General features: G+C 44.8%; 2 protein-coding genes across 2 annotated transcripts; both read left to right on the top strand.

Moving 5' to 3' along the window:
* The first annotated feature begins 494 nt into the window (after window positions 1-494).
* LOC136009040 (N-acetyllactosaminide beta-1,6-N-acetylglucosaminyl-transferase-like) lies at window positions 495-2,369 on the top strand. The gene is made up of 2 exons (XM_065669126.1): window positions 495-1,416; window positions 2,305-2,369. The coding sequence occupies exons 1-2, from the start codon at window positions 495-497 to the stop codon at window positions 2,367-2,369; spliced, it is 987 nt and encodes a 328-aa protein (XP_065525198.1).
* Window positions 2,370-12,013: 9,644 nt separating this feature from the next.
* LOC136009249 (N-acetyllactosaminide beta-1,6-N-acetylglucosaminyl-transferase-like) lies at window positions 12,014-17,799 on the top strand. Its single transcript, XM_065669288.1, has 3 exons — window positions 12,014-12,776; window positions 16,335-16,427; window positions 17,609-17,799. Exons 1-3 carry the CDS (start codon window positions 12,029-12,031, stop codon window positions 17,797-17,799), a joined length of 1,032 nt encoding a protein of 343 aa, XP_065525360.1. The 5' UTR covers window positions 12,014-12,028.
* The last annotated feature ends 353 nt before the right edge of the window (window positions 17,800-18,152 follow it).

Raw genomic sequence — 18,152 nt, 5'->3', positions numbered from 1 at the left:
ATACACTTGAGTGGTTAAAAAAAGTTCCTGTAAGAAAAAACAAAAGAAAGAATTATACACAAGGTAAATATGAGGGTTTCCTGACATGAGGTGCACACTCAGGAACTTTTACAGCTATATGATACGTGGAGGGAGAGCGGTGAGAGAGCAGTTAAGAACTTATCTGTAAATTGAATTCAGGGACTCTGAAATATATGCTGCTGGCTGTTCACTGCTTAGGCAGTAATTATGCAATATGTCTGTTTGATCTTCAGGGTGCTGTGGAGCAACTTCTGTCTGCACATTGTTTGCTACTTATGCTGCTTCCCCATCAATGATGACTATGAAACTATTAATATTGAAAATGAAGACAGCAGCTGCATGCTATGCATCAGATGGATACCTCTATTCTCAAGCAGAAAACAAGAGCAGCCAGCAGAACAGTTTGTGGTGTCTGATATGACCTCTTTGCAATATTTCAAGTGACACTCTTTTTCTCATGGTTCTGAGCAGCAATGAGTAGACTCAGGTATTGCTTCTTTGCAGTTCTAATTTTCAGTATTTCGCTTCCAATTTTTTTTTATGCTGTTAATTTGCACACGCAAAAATCTCTTTGGAGGCTGAACTTCTCAGCGAATTCAACGTTAGCAGAAGCCTGCAAAGCACTGATTGAAGACAAGGTGCCCTTTATGAAGGAAAATGTTTTAGAAACTTCATCCAGAGAATCCAGTTGCACGGAGTACATCATGCGGAACCACTACATCACCCGCACCCTCTCGGCTGAAGAGGCCGCCTTCCCCATTGCCTATGTTATGACTCTGCACAAGGAGTTCGAGACCTTCGAGCGGCTCTTCAGGGCAGTGTACCTGCCCCAGAACATCTACTGCATCCACGTGGATGCCAAGGCACCGGCCCACTTCCATCGGGCAGTGTGGCGCCTGCTGGGCTGCTTCCCCAATGCCTTCCTCGCCTCCCGGGCGGAGCGGGTGGTCTATGGCGGCATCTCCCGCCTGCAGGCTGACCTCCACTGCATGAGAGACCTGCTGGCCTCGGCCGTGCCCTGGCGCTACGTGCTCAACACCTGCGGCCAGGACTTCCCCTTGAAGACCAACCGGGAGATCGTCCGGCTGCTGAAGGGCCTCGGGGGCAAGAACGTCACCCCCGGGGTGCTGCCACCCCCCCACATCACCTCCCGCACCAGATACGTTCACAGGGAGCAATTATACTCTCTCTTTTCTCTCATGCTTGTGACATTTGTGCGCAAGCCACCCCCTCCCCACAACCTGACCATTTACTTTGGCTCTGCGTATGTGGCCGTCACCCGCCCCTTCGTGGAGTTCGTGCTGCGGGACCAGCGTGCCATCGATCTGCTGGCGTGGTCTGAGGACACCTACAGCCCTGATGAGCACTTCTGGGTGACGCTCAACAGGATCCCAGGTGAGTACTGCGTCGCTTCTATTTTCTGTAGATACACAGGTGCATGCACAGGTATGCACATGCATGCACACACACAAAGACATATATCCAAGGCTGACTTTCACAAAGACTAGATGAAAAATTTAATCAGATCATAACTTATAAAAAAAGGCTGGTCTATCAAATAAGCTTACTTGGCCTTTTTGACCGCTGAGGGAGAGGTGACTGAGCAGTGCAAAATGTGCTTTACTGTTCTGTGCCCAAGCAAGAAGTAACTCAGAGGATCTAAGTTCAAACTGAAATCCTTGGACATTTCAGCTGTTAACATTTTACCCGTAAAAATGGAGATGAAGAAAAGAGAAGGAATAAAGATTAAAATATGTAAGCATTGTAGGGAAAGTGTTTTTTACAAATGTCCTGGGTTCAGCAGTAGCAGCCATTTTTCTCCTTCTCAGTAGCTGGTGCAGTGCGGACTTTTAGCCTGAGAACAGTGCTGGTAACACACCGATGTTTTTAGTTGTTGCTAAGTAATGTTTACTCCTATCAAGGACTTTTAGTCTCATGCTTTGCCAGTGAGGAGGGGCATGGGAAGCCGGGAGGAAGCAGAGACAGGACACCTTACCCAAACTAGCCAAAGAGGTATTCCATACCACAGCACGTCATGCGCAGTATATAAACTGGGGGCAGTTATCCGGAAGAGCTAGATCACTGCTCAGGTTGGGCTGGGTATCGGTTGGCGGGTGGTGAGCAGTTGGTGAGCGGGTGGTAAGCGGTTGTATTCTCTTCCCTTGTTATTTTCCTTATCATCATTATTTTTGACGGCAGCAGTAGTGGTTTGTGTTACACCTTAGTTACTGGACTGCTCTTATGAACCTGTGGGAGTTAACATTATTTTGATTCTCCCCCCAGGGGGGGAAGAAGTGTGGGGGAGTGAGCGAGTGGCTGCATGGTTCTCAGTTACCAGCTGGGCTTAAACCGCAACAAGATGTTCTTTTTTCTAGGAGAAATTTTATTTTTCACAAATAGAATTCAAATGCTCCCTATCTATTACTCCAGAGCCAGAAAATAATGTGAGCTCAGGGTAGAATCTGCTTCTAGTCTTCATTTGCTTTTCTGTGGGCACACACATGCCATCTCTCACATAACACCTGCAAAAAAATCCCATGTACTCATAGCTACTGCCTAAACCCCACTGTGCAAGGTCAAGGATTTGTTTAGTGAAACAGAGCCAGTATTTTCATTTTCACCTTAGGTATTTACAATTAGTTTTACTTTGTTCAACTGACTAGGAAACGGTTAGAAGATGCATAGGACTTCTCCCCCATGCACACTGATGCTTTTAGAAGTATCTGGTAGGACTTTACTGCGCCCAACTCCCTAGAGCTTCACAGCAGCTCAAAGCAGGGCTGTTAGGAATGGAAACAGGATAAATTTCTTCTCCTGTCATTTTTAATTCTTTCTTTTCACCCCTTCCTTACTGAACTTGTGGGAAACAAAAGCAGGGAGCATTAATAGTGGGACAGAGCATGTCTACTTTAACCCAAGCAGTAGACTGTGGGTCCATTTTACAAGGCCAAATTATCACTTAACTCTGTGAGAATAGTGTTTGCTCTTGTCATAACTATTTTACAACTGGCACGCATGAGATGCACGAATGATTACTGTTTGAGATATTTATGGTATAATCATCATCAGATACTATTTGTAGTTAGATGACTTTTCCAAGAAGCTGGTTGTTTCACAAACAGAAAGCTTTAGGTGGTTGCCATTTGTTGTACTGCACTGTGTAGCCTACATAGGCTGCATATTTCATTGTATATTTCTATGATTATTACTGTATGCTTTCCACTGTTGCACGCTGGCATGACGATTTTTGTGCTTTTTCTCTTTGCATTCAAAAGATGTAACATTTCCACAGCAGATATGTTCTTCTTCCTTGTTTTCTCTGCCAAAAGTGTGTCTGGCCAAAAGTGGCCATGCAGCTCTCACAGATGTACTCAGGGGCTGCTATTGTCCACGATTTTGAATCCAAACTTGTAAGCACAGCACAGGGTGTCACTCACCTGAATGTATCCAAGACAGATCCAGACTGTGGGATGAGAAGTCATCCCTCTCAATGCACGGGGTGTTAGACTGGGACTCAGTTCCTGGCTCTAACAAAACCTCTTAACCAAGTTTGACCAGGTCACTTCCTTTCAGCTTTTCAGGCACATCAAAAGCAGATAATGGTGTGAGGCAGCTGTCCAGCTGTTGAACAAATAGTTGGAGGCCTCCAGGCAAGCAAAGAGATCATTTAAGGACCAGTTTGGATGGACACTGTATCATGAAAAAACTAAACCAAACAGATTCGGTATTTCGGACTGTCACAACATTCTCAGTTCAGATAAAAGATTAAAAAAGACTGTTTGATTCCCAAATCTTAAAATAGCATACTTATTACCCAGAAACATGCAATAAAGACCAAGATTTTTTTTTTTTTTTTTTAGCCCCCTAAAGCTAAAGTCTTTCAATTCCCATTCAGTTGGTTTTCAAATAACAGTCTTAACTTATCTTTCGTATTTCTCGCAGGCCACTTATCTCCCACATAAATTCTGTGTGACAGAAAATTCTTGAAAGTCACTTTTCAGATAAGGAAGAGAAGCAAGGGGAAAATAAGGGAAAGTATTTGCAAAGTATGTAGGCTTGAAGTGACTGGCCCTAAATTACTTTCCCCAGGTCTCACAAGAAGCAAGCACCACCACAGTGCAGGTTAGTTGCCACTTCCCAGGCCAGCAGCATAACCACTGGGCCACCTTTCCCCTCTCTGTTTCATAGAGCAGAAAGTAGATTCTGGTTGCTGTGGGAGAGGTGTGTATCCAAAGTTAATGATATTTAGTCCTTCAGGGTAGTTTTTACTGGATCCTCTTCCAAGCCAAACTCCTGCCCCCACTTTCATGTAGCAAAGTCACAGCATATGCTTGACTTGGGATATAGGCAGTCCTAAATGATAATCCCTCAGGATACACACCAATATGTACATTGACACACACATATGCTGGTCCATTAGTAACTTACACATTGTTCAGTGGGAAAATAAAGGTCAGAAGAAGTAATAGCAGCACTTCTCATTCAGAAACACCAACATGCTCTTAGAAGGGAGATTGGTCCTATTATTTCCCTTTCACAGAAGCAGGCAGAAAAGGATGAAATTATATTCCTAGTGTCTTAAACTAGACCATGGGCAAAGCCAGCACTGGAACACTGATACATAACTCACACTCTAGCACATTGGGTTAAACTGTTTTATCTTCAGAACTGGCTCACTTGCAGAATAACAGAGCATGGTTACACTGTCACCTTTGCATCAGTCCCATTTCTTTACTAAGGGTGTGGGTGTACAAGACAGCTGAGCGCTAAAAGCTCATTGTTCCCAAAATAGGAAATTTTCTCCTTATCATTCCTACTTCCTCCTGCCTACCAGACCTGTGCTAGGAGCTTTGCCAGTTTAAGTCACCTGATCTGAAGAAAAACAATGTACTTTCCTCAACATGTGGATTTAATTGGCTTGGTGAAGAACCTGGCCAGCGCTGAAGTAAAGCATGAATTAAAGCTGTGGGTGAATATGCAGATGTGAGAAATGGGAGAGGAAAATGAGAAAGAGAGGAGGAACAGGAGCCAGATCTTCCCCTTTCAGTGCTGGTGAGCCATGAGCCTGGCTTACGCCACTTTCTACAATGCTGCCTGCATACAGGCATTTTTTAACATCTGAGCTAGGAAAGGTAGGGCAGAAATATTTAAAGGCATTGTGTATGCTTAGCTGCTATCAACAGTTTCTGTACAATTTCCATCCTAGTGCAGATGAGATGTATTTGGGAAATGCAACACTGCTAGTTGAACATATTTTTGTTATTGCATTTAAGACAAACTTCTAGGAAATGATGATATCAAGATACAAACTTTACAGTCCCATGGGTTATATCACTCTTACAAACTTCGTCTGTTTAAAACTCACATGCTCAGGTCTTTGTTCTAAAGCTGTTACCTATAGCAAGTTCTCTCACATTGATTCCAGTGAAACAAATCATAGCTTTGCTTTAATCTGTGAGCTTATACTATGTGCACCCTCCAACTGACAAGTAATCTATAAGGAAATATTCAAGAGTGCATCCTCAAAGCCAAAACAAATATGTTAAGAGGGCCACCCCATTGTCTGGTGAACAAATGTCATCTGTGTGCCACAGGTAGCTTACTGCAATACCCTGTAAAAATGGCATCAGTTTCTACTTCGACCTTTCTGCTAGGTGCTGCTGGCATCAGGTTCTGGATTAATACAAGCCTGAAAAGCATAAAAGAGTTTTTTTGTTATCAGTCCTGCCCTGGATCACTACACGATGCTGTAAGTGACTGTGCTGGCAGGGCTGAAGGGGCTTGGTGGTTATGGGAATGACCAGACAGGGTGTTCAGGAACAGGGAATAAATCACCAGAGATCAGCAGTACGTATTTAGATAAGAAGCTCATCTCCCAGAGTACTTCAACCACCATCCTCATTCCTTCTCTCAAACCTACGGCTGAATGAACTCGTGCATATGCAAAGTAAGTCTCTTTCCTAGTCTCCTGCACTTGTTTTCCAAGTTTCTTGTTCAGGTTTCATATTTAGGAATTTCTCCCAAATTCAGGTGTGCAAGAATGTCCTTTTATCCAGACACTTTCCAGAGTCTCTCTTGACAGCTTCTTAGTAAGTTAGCCTCTCTCTGTTCTGCCCTGTTACAAGGAGACAAGAATTGTTACCTCAGCCTGGGAAACATACCCAAGGCATTGTCTTTTACCTGCTTTACCAGGGTATGTGCAACAGCTGCTGCTGTTGTGGTTGGGACAGACGTGTTTTAATAGTTGTCTTCTTTAGCTTCAAAATTTGACCAGCATTCATGGAGATGCCATACCACTGAAGAAGCAAGTGAAGTCTTAGCTATTTAGTCACGAAAAGATGCTGGCAACACATCCTCTTCTCCACAGGGCCTCTGCCCAGAGCCAGCCCTGAAGCGCATTTCACTAGCAAATGTGAAGGTCCTGTCCACTCACAGTGGCAGGAGTTGCTACATTTGGGGCTACAGCTACAGCTGGATTTAGAAGTGAACGGCAGGCAAAACTCAAGAAACTCAGTGAAGAAACAGAGAAGTTTGGACACAACTCCTCTGGAAGCACACTGGATGGGCACAGTGGAGTGTTGTATTGTAATATCCAAACTGGCCAAATGCTACAAGCAGTCTAGGCATAACAAGAAACCCAGACATAATCAGGAGAAACAGGGTTTTGCACCCACATTCTAATGCTTTTGGGGAAGGATTATTCCCAGCAGGGTGCTGCTCCCCCAGGGCTCACTGTATGGCTCCACAGAAATCGCATCAGAGCAACTTAGGGTCCTGTGCAGAGCCATGAACAAGAGGAGCAAGAACCTCCTTATGCTCCATGTGGCATTGTCACTGAGGGAAATGCTAAGGAATCACCACCACACAATTAGCTGGTGTGTCTCTAGAAGGCACTGTGCTGCTGCGCAGACAGAGCATGGCATTCTGGAGGCAGGCTTTGCATAGGCAAGTTTGGTTTGCTGACTGTGGTTACACAATTAATGTTGTAGTCGGGAGCAGGGTTTGCTTCTGAAGTCCTTTCCATCCAACTGTTCTTTCCTATGGATAATGATCTTAGCACATAAGGGCTGGATTCCTTCTCTGGTGGAAGCAAACCAGAAGATGTACATTAGCGCCCATCTAGTGCACTACAGCAGCTAAGGGGAATACAGGAATACCAACTGAGGAACAGCCCCACCACTACCAAGCATGGTACCGGTCCTAAAGTACACACCAGCAAGTATGAGCTAGTAGAAGGCTCCAAAATATAAAGGGCTTACGTTGTGTAAGTAGCTAGGTGATGCCTGCTTCAACATTCTTTCCTTGCTCTCCGTTTCTTACCAGTTCCCCCATGCTGAACTTCACTTGTTTTTCAATGCTATGCTTTTCTATTGCCTTCCTTCCCTGATGGTAAGTGAAAAAGACTGCAGGTCCTGGCACTCATCCAGGATCCTTGTTCCTGGATACCCCAAAAAATCCCTGCATGAGAACGTTCACATCCATACACACTGCTTTTTCTGTCACCCCAAGTCCAGCATTGAAAACTTCATCCCACTACCCATTTCTCCAGCTATGGCATACAGTAGGGAAGTGTGGGGACACATTTGGCTACTGGGGCATCAGCCTTTGTTTTGCGGAGATGCAATGAGTATTGCTAGTCCTAATATAGGAGTTGTTAAATCATTAGCAATCCCTTCAGGATACGAGCTGCAAGAGAAAGTCTGCATGTAACAACTGGCTGTTACAAAAATTATTCACTCATTGCCTGCCCTGTAAGAGTGCTCAGTTATGTTCTGGCAACTGAGCAAGGCTGCAGACACATCCTGGCATGCTAGAGCAGCCTTTCTAAGCTTCCATGGAAAGACCCTAACATGTGATTCCTTTCTCTTCCTCAAAATGCTGTGATGTAGCAATGGTGCCATGGTCAGCAATTCTTTGTTTCCTATCACTGCAGAATGCAACAGCAACTAGTTTGGGGTGGTTTGCCCTTACATGGAGCGCAAGCTAGTTAGCAGCTATGCAGTCATTAGCCACAGTAACACACCTCTCTTCCCTGCTCTCATTCTGGCTGGCACAAAATTCATCCGGTTACTCATGGACAGGATGGTCCCACCTCTGGGACGTGCCTTGATCATGCACATCCCTCTCATATACAGAGATCATGAGTGGTGCTTGGCAGTCATTTGGTGTCAGGGAAGCTAGGAATTTGCAGAGAAAAGTGCCAGGACATAAGCACTTTTATTCCTGGTTTCTGGAAGAAGCCTGCAGAACGGTGATCAGCTGTGGGTCATCTGTCCCAGAGGAAGGGAAGGGGAAAGGAGCATAAGCTGTACAAGCCCACAAACCCAGACCATTCCCTGGTCTGAATGGGCAGATCACAGGGCCTCCAGCAGCTTCCTGACAAGCACGGGGGACTGGGAACATCAGCAACCTCAACCTGGTATCTTTGAGTGAATTTTTTTCTCTTGTTGCAACTAACATGACAGAAATTGGGACTCCATGGAAGATGATGTTGCATTCTGGCTTGTTCTTGCTTTTCCAAGGATTCACCTAGCTGTATGCTAACCGCAATTTTAAGTGTTTTTAATATAGTTACATATTGTATCTGTGTAAGGGCAAAAGGTCAGACTCACCTCAGCTCTCTCCAAGCAGCATGAAGGTTGTGAATGTATTCACTTATTTTGTCAGTGATGGGTAGTTTGTAAGGTGAGTGTTAAACCACCCCCAAACTTTGAAAGTCTATCTGCACCATCCTAATGGCAATTCCTCATTTGGGAGCTGAGTGACAGACAGAAAAATATGGAAGACAGTTGGCATACAGTGTCTCAGGTAATAGCAGGCATGTGGTGGGTAATACTGTGAGTCAAGCTAGTATTTTCTTAAGAGAGATGGGAGTTGTCTTTGTTAAAATTTCACTGCAGTTTATCTGAAGCAGTAGTGTTACATCCAAACAAGATCTGGTGGCTCTCAAGGAACATCTCATTCGCATCCCTTGGATGTAGGTGTGAGGTACAAGAATAATACTAGAAAATTCTGAGCAGCACTGCTAGAACGCTAATCAATCACGTCAGCCAATTCCTTATTTTTAAGTTTTTATAAAGCCATTTGCTTGTACAAACAGACCTGTGTGTTTTCCAGACAATTTAGCTTGCACTGAGCTTCTCACTACAGCAACTTCACAATTCAGAACTGCTTTGGTGCCTCTCCATCCCACTGTTGTTTGTAGGCAGCCTCTTGGACAGCCTTCTCTGCAACGCAAGCATCATACTAATAAGCGCTACAGTAATTCTGTTCAGTCTATTAAAATTGTTCCTTTTCCTTAGCTTAGTGTCCACCTTTCAAAAGACAGACAGTGACGCAGAAGCTTTTTGATGATTCCAAACAATGATGCTGGTTGAATAAGCCATGTTGTAGAAAAGATGTATTTTGTACCTATGTCTGCAGTGTTACTCATATTACTAATCCTTATTGTCTTGATCATATTTTCCATTATTTCAATGAGTCTTCCTTATTGAGCAAGAATTTCTCATAGGAATAAGGCATTAAAAAAAAAAGGGATTTTCCTGTGACTGAGCCTCATGCCCACAAATCTGTTGTAATCTCATGATCAAAACCTGCTTAAGGGAATGTGTTGCAACACCATCGCATCAATCACAAAGCCACCATCTTCATGGCAGAGTTTCCTGAAAAATTACTTTTGTCCTCTATCGACCATTCAGATATTTTATAATTCATCTGAAAAAAAACAACTTAAAGTTGGGTTTGGTCTCTGTGCAATCTGCAGTCATTGGAATTCAAGTACTGCTTTCAGTAGGAGCAATACTTTGCTTCACAATCAGTTGTTTGCTTCTCAGTAAAACACTACTTGGTGATGATGGGATAAGGAAGGGTATGTCTTCAAGAAGTCTTTTTGAAAAGCCTGTAATAGCTAATAAATGGGCTTGTGTTCCTTTGCTTGATTCTCCTTTATCTTTAAAATTATCAGACATAGGCTTCAAGCAGCACAACTCCTAGAAGAAGAGAATCAGGTGACAGTAATTTAAGGAAGGATTTCTTTCTTTCTAAATTCTGGCATCAGCTGATGTATGTCACTGCTCATGCCTGTAACCAACTAAATGTCAGTCCAGTGGCAGTAACAGAGGCTTTTCTTCATGTTCCCAGATACTGAATTGGCAACAGCCGTTGTATTTGTTTAGGTGGGAAACTCCCATCAGGCCACCCGAACCTGTCCCCTCCTTTCACCTACAAGTGAATTCATCTGACCACACCTAAAGCTACATTGCACTTGCTGAGATACAAACCCGCCTGCCAGCACCCCGACTGAGCAGCCTGGATGGAAGTTGCCAGAGCCATGCCCAAATGGGTGCTGGGGTGGGCACTGGTGTTTCCTGCACAGCAGCTCTTCTGTCTCTGACCTTGGTGCCCAGCATGTCCCCACAGGTCCAGCTCACTCCTGCTCTGGGAAGTAGGTGTTTCCTGATCAGCCCTGTAGATTTCAGCTGCTCTGATGCAGGACTACCCTGCCAAAGACACTAGTTTATGGATCACTAACAACTCAGAAAAACCTCCTTCAAAACACATCATCAAATGAAGGTACTAGAACTGAGACTCTTTAATTATTATCCATCAGATGATTGAAGACATGAGGTGCAGTTTAGCCGTGTTATGACTGTCAACAGCCTGACAGCATTGCCTTAATTCAGATGGCTGTCTGGAAAGAAGTAGTTTTAAATAACTTCCCCTCTCTCCCCCCACCCCCCGAACTACCCCCCCCCCCCCGAAGGTTTTGTTTCCTTCTCTCCAGGTTCTAAGGTCTGCTTTAAAGTCTGATAATCTTGAGTTTATGTTACTTAACCCCTTGCCCCTCCATGCACATACTTTTGCATTCACACACCCCACTGAAATGAAAATTTATGGTGTCAAAATACAAAATTAAGCCTCTGTACATTTTTAAAGAGGAGTGATGGGGTTTTTTTCTCCACTGATTCAATCTTATCTTGAAAGAAAATCTCTTCTTTTGAGGACTCTCCCGTATCTTTACCAGCCACCTCCCTCCCATGAACAGGTGGGAGAACTCGTCTCACAGGACAAGCAAGAAGACAGATAAACCATGATTTTGGAGCAAATCGTTCTTGCGTGGTGCCTTATGAGCCCAGTCAGAGAAAGTCCTGTTGCCGTACAGGGTTAAGAGGTGATCGTTTCCGTCCTATCTGCATTTGCTCATCAGCTTCTCTCCATCCTCCTAACACTGACAGCTTAACTCCTTGACTGCAGCTCTGCAAGACAACAACTGAAAACAAAACGAATCAAAACAAACCTAATTTACTGTTGGAGAGCCTGGAAGGGACTAAAATAGGTTGGATGTAGCTGGCAGTGAAGCCCTGTGTCCATGAGGGGGACTTCATACACACCGAGGAGTGTTGCAAGCATGGTGGCCACCACCAGAAGGTAGGGATGACCCAAGGGGCGCACATCCTCTTGCCCCCAGCACTGGCCTGAGGGCTGTGTTTGGAAATGCCATGAAGGCAGCAGGAGTTGGGAGCACCCTTGGGTGCTGGGACAGCTGCAGATGGAGGCAAGACTGCCCTTCCCAGTGGAGGGAGGTGTCTTGCGGCAGTGCTTTTGACAGGTCAGCCTCGCGCTTGTGTCCCCTCACTGTGGGACTGCTGGAAGGTATGGCCAGGCTAAGGGCGGCCTGAGGCTGGCAGCACGGGCCATGCGGCGTCAGCGGGTGGTGAGGCTGCTTGTAGCTGCCACAGCACTGATGGGCACTGCCATGTTGCTGTGGCATGGCAGGCAGCAAGTGGTGGGCAGTATGGGCTCCCCTGAGGCCATGGCTCCGAAGCAGGTGTGCAGCACACTGCTGGCCAGGCAGGGCTCTCACCTGAGCGGCAGGCAGGTGCTGCCAGTGCCACGGGCAGCCCGCTGTGGTACATACATGTCCTGCAGCCAAAAATCTCTGAACTTCTCAGCGAATTCAACGTTAGCAGAAGCCTGCAAAGCACTGATTGAAGACAAGGTGCCCTTTATGAAGGAAAATGTTTTAGAAACTTCATCCAGAGAATCCAGTTGCACGGAGTACATCATGCGGAACCACTACATCACCCGCACCCTCTCGGCTGAAGAGGCCGCCTTCCCCATTGCCTATGTTATGACTCTGCACAAGGAGTTCGAGACCTTCGAGCGGCTCTTCAGGGCAGTGTACCTGCCCCAGAACATCTACTGCATCCACGTGGATGCCAAGGCACCGGCCCACTTCCATCGGGCAGTGTGGCGCCTGCTGGGCTGCTTCCCCAATGCCTTCCTCGCCTCCCGGGCGGAGCGGGTGGTCTATGGCGGCATCTCCCGCCTGCAGGCTGACCTCCACTGCATGAGAGACCTGCTGGCCTCGGCCGTGCCCTGGCGCTACGTGCTCAACACCTGCGGCCAGGACTTCCCCTTGAAGACCAACCGGGAGATCGTCCGGCTGCTGAAGGGCCTCGGGGGCAAGAACGTCACCCCCGGGGTGCTGCCACCCCCCCACATCACCTCCCGCACCAGATATGTGCACAGAGAGGGGGCCGCACGCAATGCCTTGGGGCAGGTCTTTCCCCTGCGATCGAAGGCACCCCCTCCCCACAACCTGACCATTTACTTTGGCTCTACGTATGTGGCCGTCACTCGCCCCTTCGTGGAGCTCGTGCTGCGGGACCAGCGTGCCATCGATCTGCTGGCGTGGTCTGAGGACACCTACAGCCCTGATGAGCACTTCTGGGTGACGCTCAACAGGATCCCAGGTAGGACATCAGGTCTGCGGAGGTCCCCACCCTGGCACCTACCACCCAGTGCTTTCTGCCACTTGGCCATTATGTAGTGCCACCTCTTCTGTGGTGGCCATCATGGCTCATCTCTCCATGGAGGTGTTTGCAGCTCTTGGTGGTGCCCAACAGCAGATTTTTTGCCAGTCCTATTGTTTCACATCGAAAAACTGCCCAGCAGGTGAGAGCCCATGTTTGCAGTGATAGTGGCAAGTGAGGAAGGCACACTGTGTCTCCTTGAGTTTGATGTCCTGGGCATTCATCCACTTAGCTGAGCTGTCTCCTGGAAGATTAGCACCCGTGACTGGGTAAGGAGCATCCTAGGAGTGGTGGGCATTGCAGTGTGAGGGATTCAAGGATGCTGCTGCATGCCTTCCTGCTTAGCAGCAGCTGCTGTGCCCCATGAAGGCCCAGGGGTGCAGCGTGGCATCCCCTTGGCTTACATGCTCTTTGGCCATCCTGTCTCACTAGTCCCACCTGCACTTCCTTATACCATCTTGCTTTTCCAAAAGCCACCAAAGGGGGTTGTGAATTTCCAGGTACCTGCATACACTGGTGGGCTGCACAACTTCACTTATAGAGCTGAGGGTATGTGCTTGCCCACCTATACATGGATCACTATATACATGGATCACTATATATGGCGCTGCATATTCCCTGAACATAAACACATAGCTCCAAAGGCCAGCAAAAGTTATGGTTGATTTCAATCAGGTCTTGCAGAATAATACTCCCAAGGGCGGTATGTACAGCATTTCAGGCAGATATCTGAAGTACAAACTCCTGTGCACCAGCTTATAAAGTGCAGGAGAAAAGCTTGAATCACTTCGTGGCACAGAAGTGTAAAGAAGTTGTCCCCTTCAATAGAGAGAGATGCCAATGAGGAAGCATATGTTGCTTCAGGGGACTGGTGGAGACTAGCCTGTTGGCAGCTAGGTTTTAATTGACGTGTTGATTTGATCCTGTAATCACAGGGAGAGGACTTGGAAGGTCAAGGCAAATTAGGCAGCCTTTTGTGCTGCAAGATTCCCAGCCCAGTGTCAGTTTATGTTCAGTGTGTGTTACAGAAATTCCAGCGCAGTGGCTCATTTTGTGTAAGCTGCTTATGTTTGTCTTTGTAATACGTGGTACCAGTGCAAGAAGGAAAGGGAACGGGCTGCCTCTTGGGGCCAACACGTGCAGATCAGCTCTCACTGGAACTGCAATGGCAAAAAATACCAGGAAGAACTTAGAGGAGAAACAGGTTGTGTTGCTTTTGTTCTATGAAGAGCTCCAGTGTTTTTTCTGCTTCCAAGCTTCCGCTAACAAGGGAAGACATGAAACTAAGGCTCTGGAGGAGCTGGCCTGTCTTTCTAGTGACTTGTGGCTGTCTTCATACCCAAGCAGTGCAGCTCTGCTGGTGGCTATTTCTAAGACTTGGTGGTGGCAAACTTGTTTCTAGGACTGTACTCAGTATGGCTGCCCATGAAGAGGCTTTTCCTCCCTCCCTGTTTTCAGGGACAAGAACAAAACTACTAACTGAGACAGAGTGCAAAATGAGAGCTGAATAAAACAAGAGTGAGCAACTCATGCTAAAGTTTATATTAACTTTCACATTACCACCACTTCTCAGACAAACTATTTATACAAACAGGACCCTGGAACAGCTTTTGAATCTGAAGTCAGTTGCTCAAACAAACATTTAAAAGAAAATGTGGTAAATCCATTTTTTTTCTCCAGTGCTGAGCTGTACTTTCCCCCAGTCTTGAATTAACTTACAAAAATGCCTAGATTGCTTGATCTGGGAGATGGTGAATAATGTGAAGTCAGTAATTTTGTATTCCTGAAAGGCAGTGCCTTCCAGTGCTTCTGTGGATGTCCCGGGGTCATTCCTGTTTTGTCACTCATCTTACTGCTTCTCCACTGTGTCAGCATTTTCCAAGTCTTTCCACAAACCACATTTACTGCCATCTGTTATGAACAGGTTTTTAATTGAGGATGGTAATGCACATCCCAGGCTATTTGAAGTGTCTCTCCCCTACCATCACTTCCTCTTTTTGTCTTTTATGAAGTGTTATCTTTAGCTTAATGCTTTCCACAGAAAAATGACATTTTCTGAATTTTCCCCAGGACAAATCCACACTTTTGGGCATGTTATTTTATTTGATAACAGCCCATTATACAGAGAGGGAGAAATAAAGTAGTAAGTTCTAGTTACAGCTGCCACATATCTCTTTTTATGGCAAAGTGCTATGGTGGTTCTGCTGTTAGATCACATGGTCTTTTTGCATCTGTTACAGAAGTTGTGACTTGGTAATTGCAAACAACCATCCTTACTTACCAAGAACAAGCTGTTCTTAAAAACACAGAGCAAAGCAAGCAAACAGAAAAAAAACTCTGAGGCTCAACCTTTCTCCTATCCAATTTCTCAAAAAAACCCGGTTTCTCCTGACATTATACAGTGCCTTCATGGTCTTGTTTGTCCTTCACTGTGCTTCTCTTCATGCTCACAAGCAAAATAGCTGTTTGGCTATGGTAACTGTGGAGGTACTATACTTGTTGCCATCTAGGAAAGGAATAGAAATAGCACAAAATATCTACAAAACCTTGCTTTGTTTTTACCTTTATTTTTTAGAAAACCCCAGGGTTAGGATGATGACACACTCTCAGCTACCATTTCAGCGCCGAGGGCTTCTTGCACGTATTGCAGTCACCAGCTGAAAATGTGCTTTACAGAACGGCTGGTAAATCACCCCATTTAGGATTGTGGTTAAGCAGCAAAATAAATAGCCTATATTAATCCATGTTTTAAATGAAGTTATAAAATCAGGAAAACATGATAATTAGCCTTAAAGAGAGAGGTCAGAACTGGAGATTAAAATGTTAAATGTTTATTTTATCTAAAGTCATATTTGAAGGGCTTAGGATCCCTGCCTTTGCACAGGTCCCACAACTCCAAAGCAGTGCCATTATGCATTTCACACAAGCTGTACCAGGTTTTGTTCCCATCTCATTGTGATGAAAATGATTGTTTTTTCAGTATATAGAGTATGCTAGTTTTGGCTGGAAAAGAGTTAAATTTCTTCATAGTAGCTAGTATAGGTCTATGTTTTGGATTTGTGCTAGAAACAGTATTGATAATTCAGGGATGTTTTTCTCATTGCTGAGCAGTGCTACACAGAGCCTATATTCATGTGAAGCTATGATGTGTTGGTAGCCTACTATTCAAATAGCATTTGGAAGGCACTGCTGATTGGGAAGGTGGAAGGTTAACATGAGTGACTGTACACACATGCAGTATCCTACTGAGGCTGTTGCAAAAGTGGAATCTTATTTCTGAAGTGAAGTGTTTAGGTCTCTTGGACTGACATTTATATCACGAAAGCTGCTTTCTGTGAAGAAGCTTCACAAAAATGTTAGCAGCCAGGCATGGGTTGATGCATATTCTTAAGTATTTCATCCTAGTTCTGTGGAGAAAGGTCGTAGAGAGTGGACATAAGCCTGAACACACAGATGTTAAAAGCACTAATTACTTGATATTCTGTTACCTAATCGCAGGTGTCCCAGGCTCCATGCCCAACGCATCATGGGAAGGTGACTTGAAAGCAGTGAAGTGGATTGATATGGAAGAGGCACATGGAGGTTGTCATGGTAATGTGTACATATTTATCCATCACTTCTTCCTGTTCATGTAGGGAAAATCACTCAACTTTTGTTCTTGTACTCCTGCAGCCTCTAACCATAATGTGAGACAATCTTTAGACAGTACTTCATTGGAGAGAAGATATTAAAAAGAAGTCACCTCCTTCATAGCCCATATATGAATGATAGCAGCTACGTAAACAGTGAGAAAGCTGGAACATTTTCTTCATCAGGAATTTTATAGAAAATATCAGCTTTGGAAATGGGGATATTTGGCAGTGCTTAAGGCTCACATGAGTTAGATGACTATTTTCTTGAAGACCTTAGGGAATTTTCTCATAGGTGGGTGGGAATAGTATGTCTCACACTGGGACCTAGATGTGCTAGATCCAGCAGCAGTGTGCAGAGCAGATGTCCCATGTGAACCTGGACAGATCCCAGCTCTTAGCTGGGTACTGATGCTTGCTAGAGCCACAGCTTGACAAGGAACCCAAGGAGCTGCTGGCTGATGATTATGTTTGAGTTTTGAGTTTTTCTACGTCATGTTACTTTATGACATGACATTGACAAAAGATAATCTGTGGTATAGCACAATTAAATTTTCAGTCACTGGTTTGTACTTTGCACACTGCTACTACTACTTCTGACATATCCAAGTGGAACGAGAAAGGGAATACCAAAATGCTAACAATACTAAAATTTGCTAACAATGCAAATTTTATTTCAAGAATTCTTAATCCATAACATAGTTATGGAGGAGAAAAATTTTTAGAACTTCAGTCAGATTCAGTTATAGCAGTTTCACATGGGCATAACCACATTGAAATCAGTGAAATTACACCAATATCACTCAGAATCATCTAGTGGAAAATCTAGTATGAGTACAAGTATCAGTTTCTCTTCACTGACAGAAGGAAATTCCCCTTTCTGTGTCTTAGTCTTGTCTGAAAAAGAGTCTGAATTAGTAATGATTCTTTTCTGATCTGTCTCCTTATTTTTCTCCTTATTTATTCTGAAGTAACTCTCTTAATTTCATCCCATTGTTCACACTTACTCCCATTGCACATCCAATAGACCTTTCAGCATGTTTGTTGCATTGGAGATCATTTATAGTGTCTTTGCAGATAAAATTTTTCAAAATTATTTGGATTTTGATTCTGACATTGCTTTTTTCCTTTTTCTTTTGTCAGGCCATTATGTCAGAGGCATTTGTGTATATGGAACAGGTGACCTCAAGTGGCTTTTTAACTCCACCTGTATGTTCGCAAATAAGTTTGAGCTTAAAACGTACCCCCTGACTGTGGAGTGCCTGGAGCTGAGACATAGGCAGAGAACCTTGTCGCAGAGTGAGGTTCAGGTGGAACCCAGTTGGTATTTTTAGCTAGCAACACCTCAAACTACAACATCAATAAAGGTGGTCAAGGGAATAGCTGCAGCAGTCTTTATTTTTGCTGTGCCAGAAGCATAAACTCAAGAGACAGGTTTCTTTAGTATATTCTGCAGATGTAGCTCGGGTCGGCTTATCTCACACAGCCCAGAAGCTGAAGTGCAGGAGATACAAAAAGAGACACCAGGGCAAGGGTCCTCTTGCAGCCAGAGGAGCTTTGACCTTTTGCCATTTTTAATGGGCTGTTTTCCAGCCCAAACTTTTGTCTTGCTACACTGTCATTGCTATCTTTTTCTATAAAAATATAAACAGAGTCATGCATGCCCAGCATCTTTCCCATCTAAAAG

Source organism: Lathamus discolor, chromosome 2 (assembly GCF_037157495.1).
Source record: "Lathamus discolor isolate bLatDis1 chromosome 2, bLatDis1.hap1, whole genome shotgun sequence".
Classification (NCBI taxonomy): Eukaryota; Metazoa; Chordata; class Aves; order Psittaciformes; family Psittacidae; genus Lathamus; species Lathamus discolor.
The sequence above is the reverse complement of the archived record's forward strand: the minus strand, read 5'-3'. Positions and strand labels throughout refer to the sequence as shown.

Coding starts and splice junctions, on each gene's coding strand:
- LOC136009040 (XM_065669126.1), top strand. CDS start 495: ATGAGTAGACTCAGGTATTGCTTCTTTGCAGTTCTAATTTTCAGTATT. Junction 1,417..2,304: donor GACGCTCAACAGGATCCCAG/GTGAGTACTGCG, acceptor TTCTCCCCCCAG/GGGGGGAAGAAGTGTGGGGG.
- LOC136009249 (XM_065669288.1), top strand. CDS start 12,029: ATGAAGGAAAATGTTTTAGAAACTTCATCCAGAGAATCCAGTTGCACG. Junction 12,777..16,334: donor GACGCTCAACAGGATCCCAG/GTAGGACATCAG, acceptor ACCTAATCGCAG/GTGTCCCAGGCTCCATGCCC. Junction 16,428..17,608: donor GGCACATGGAGGTTGTCATG/GTAATGTGTACA, acceptor TTCTTTTGTCAG/GCCATTATGTCAGAGGCATT.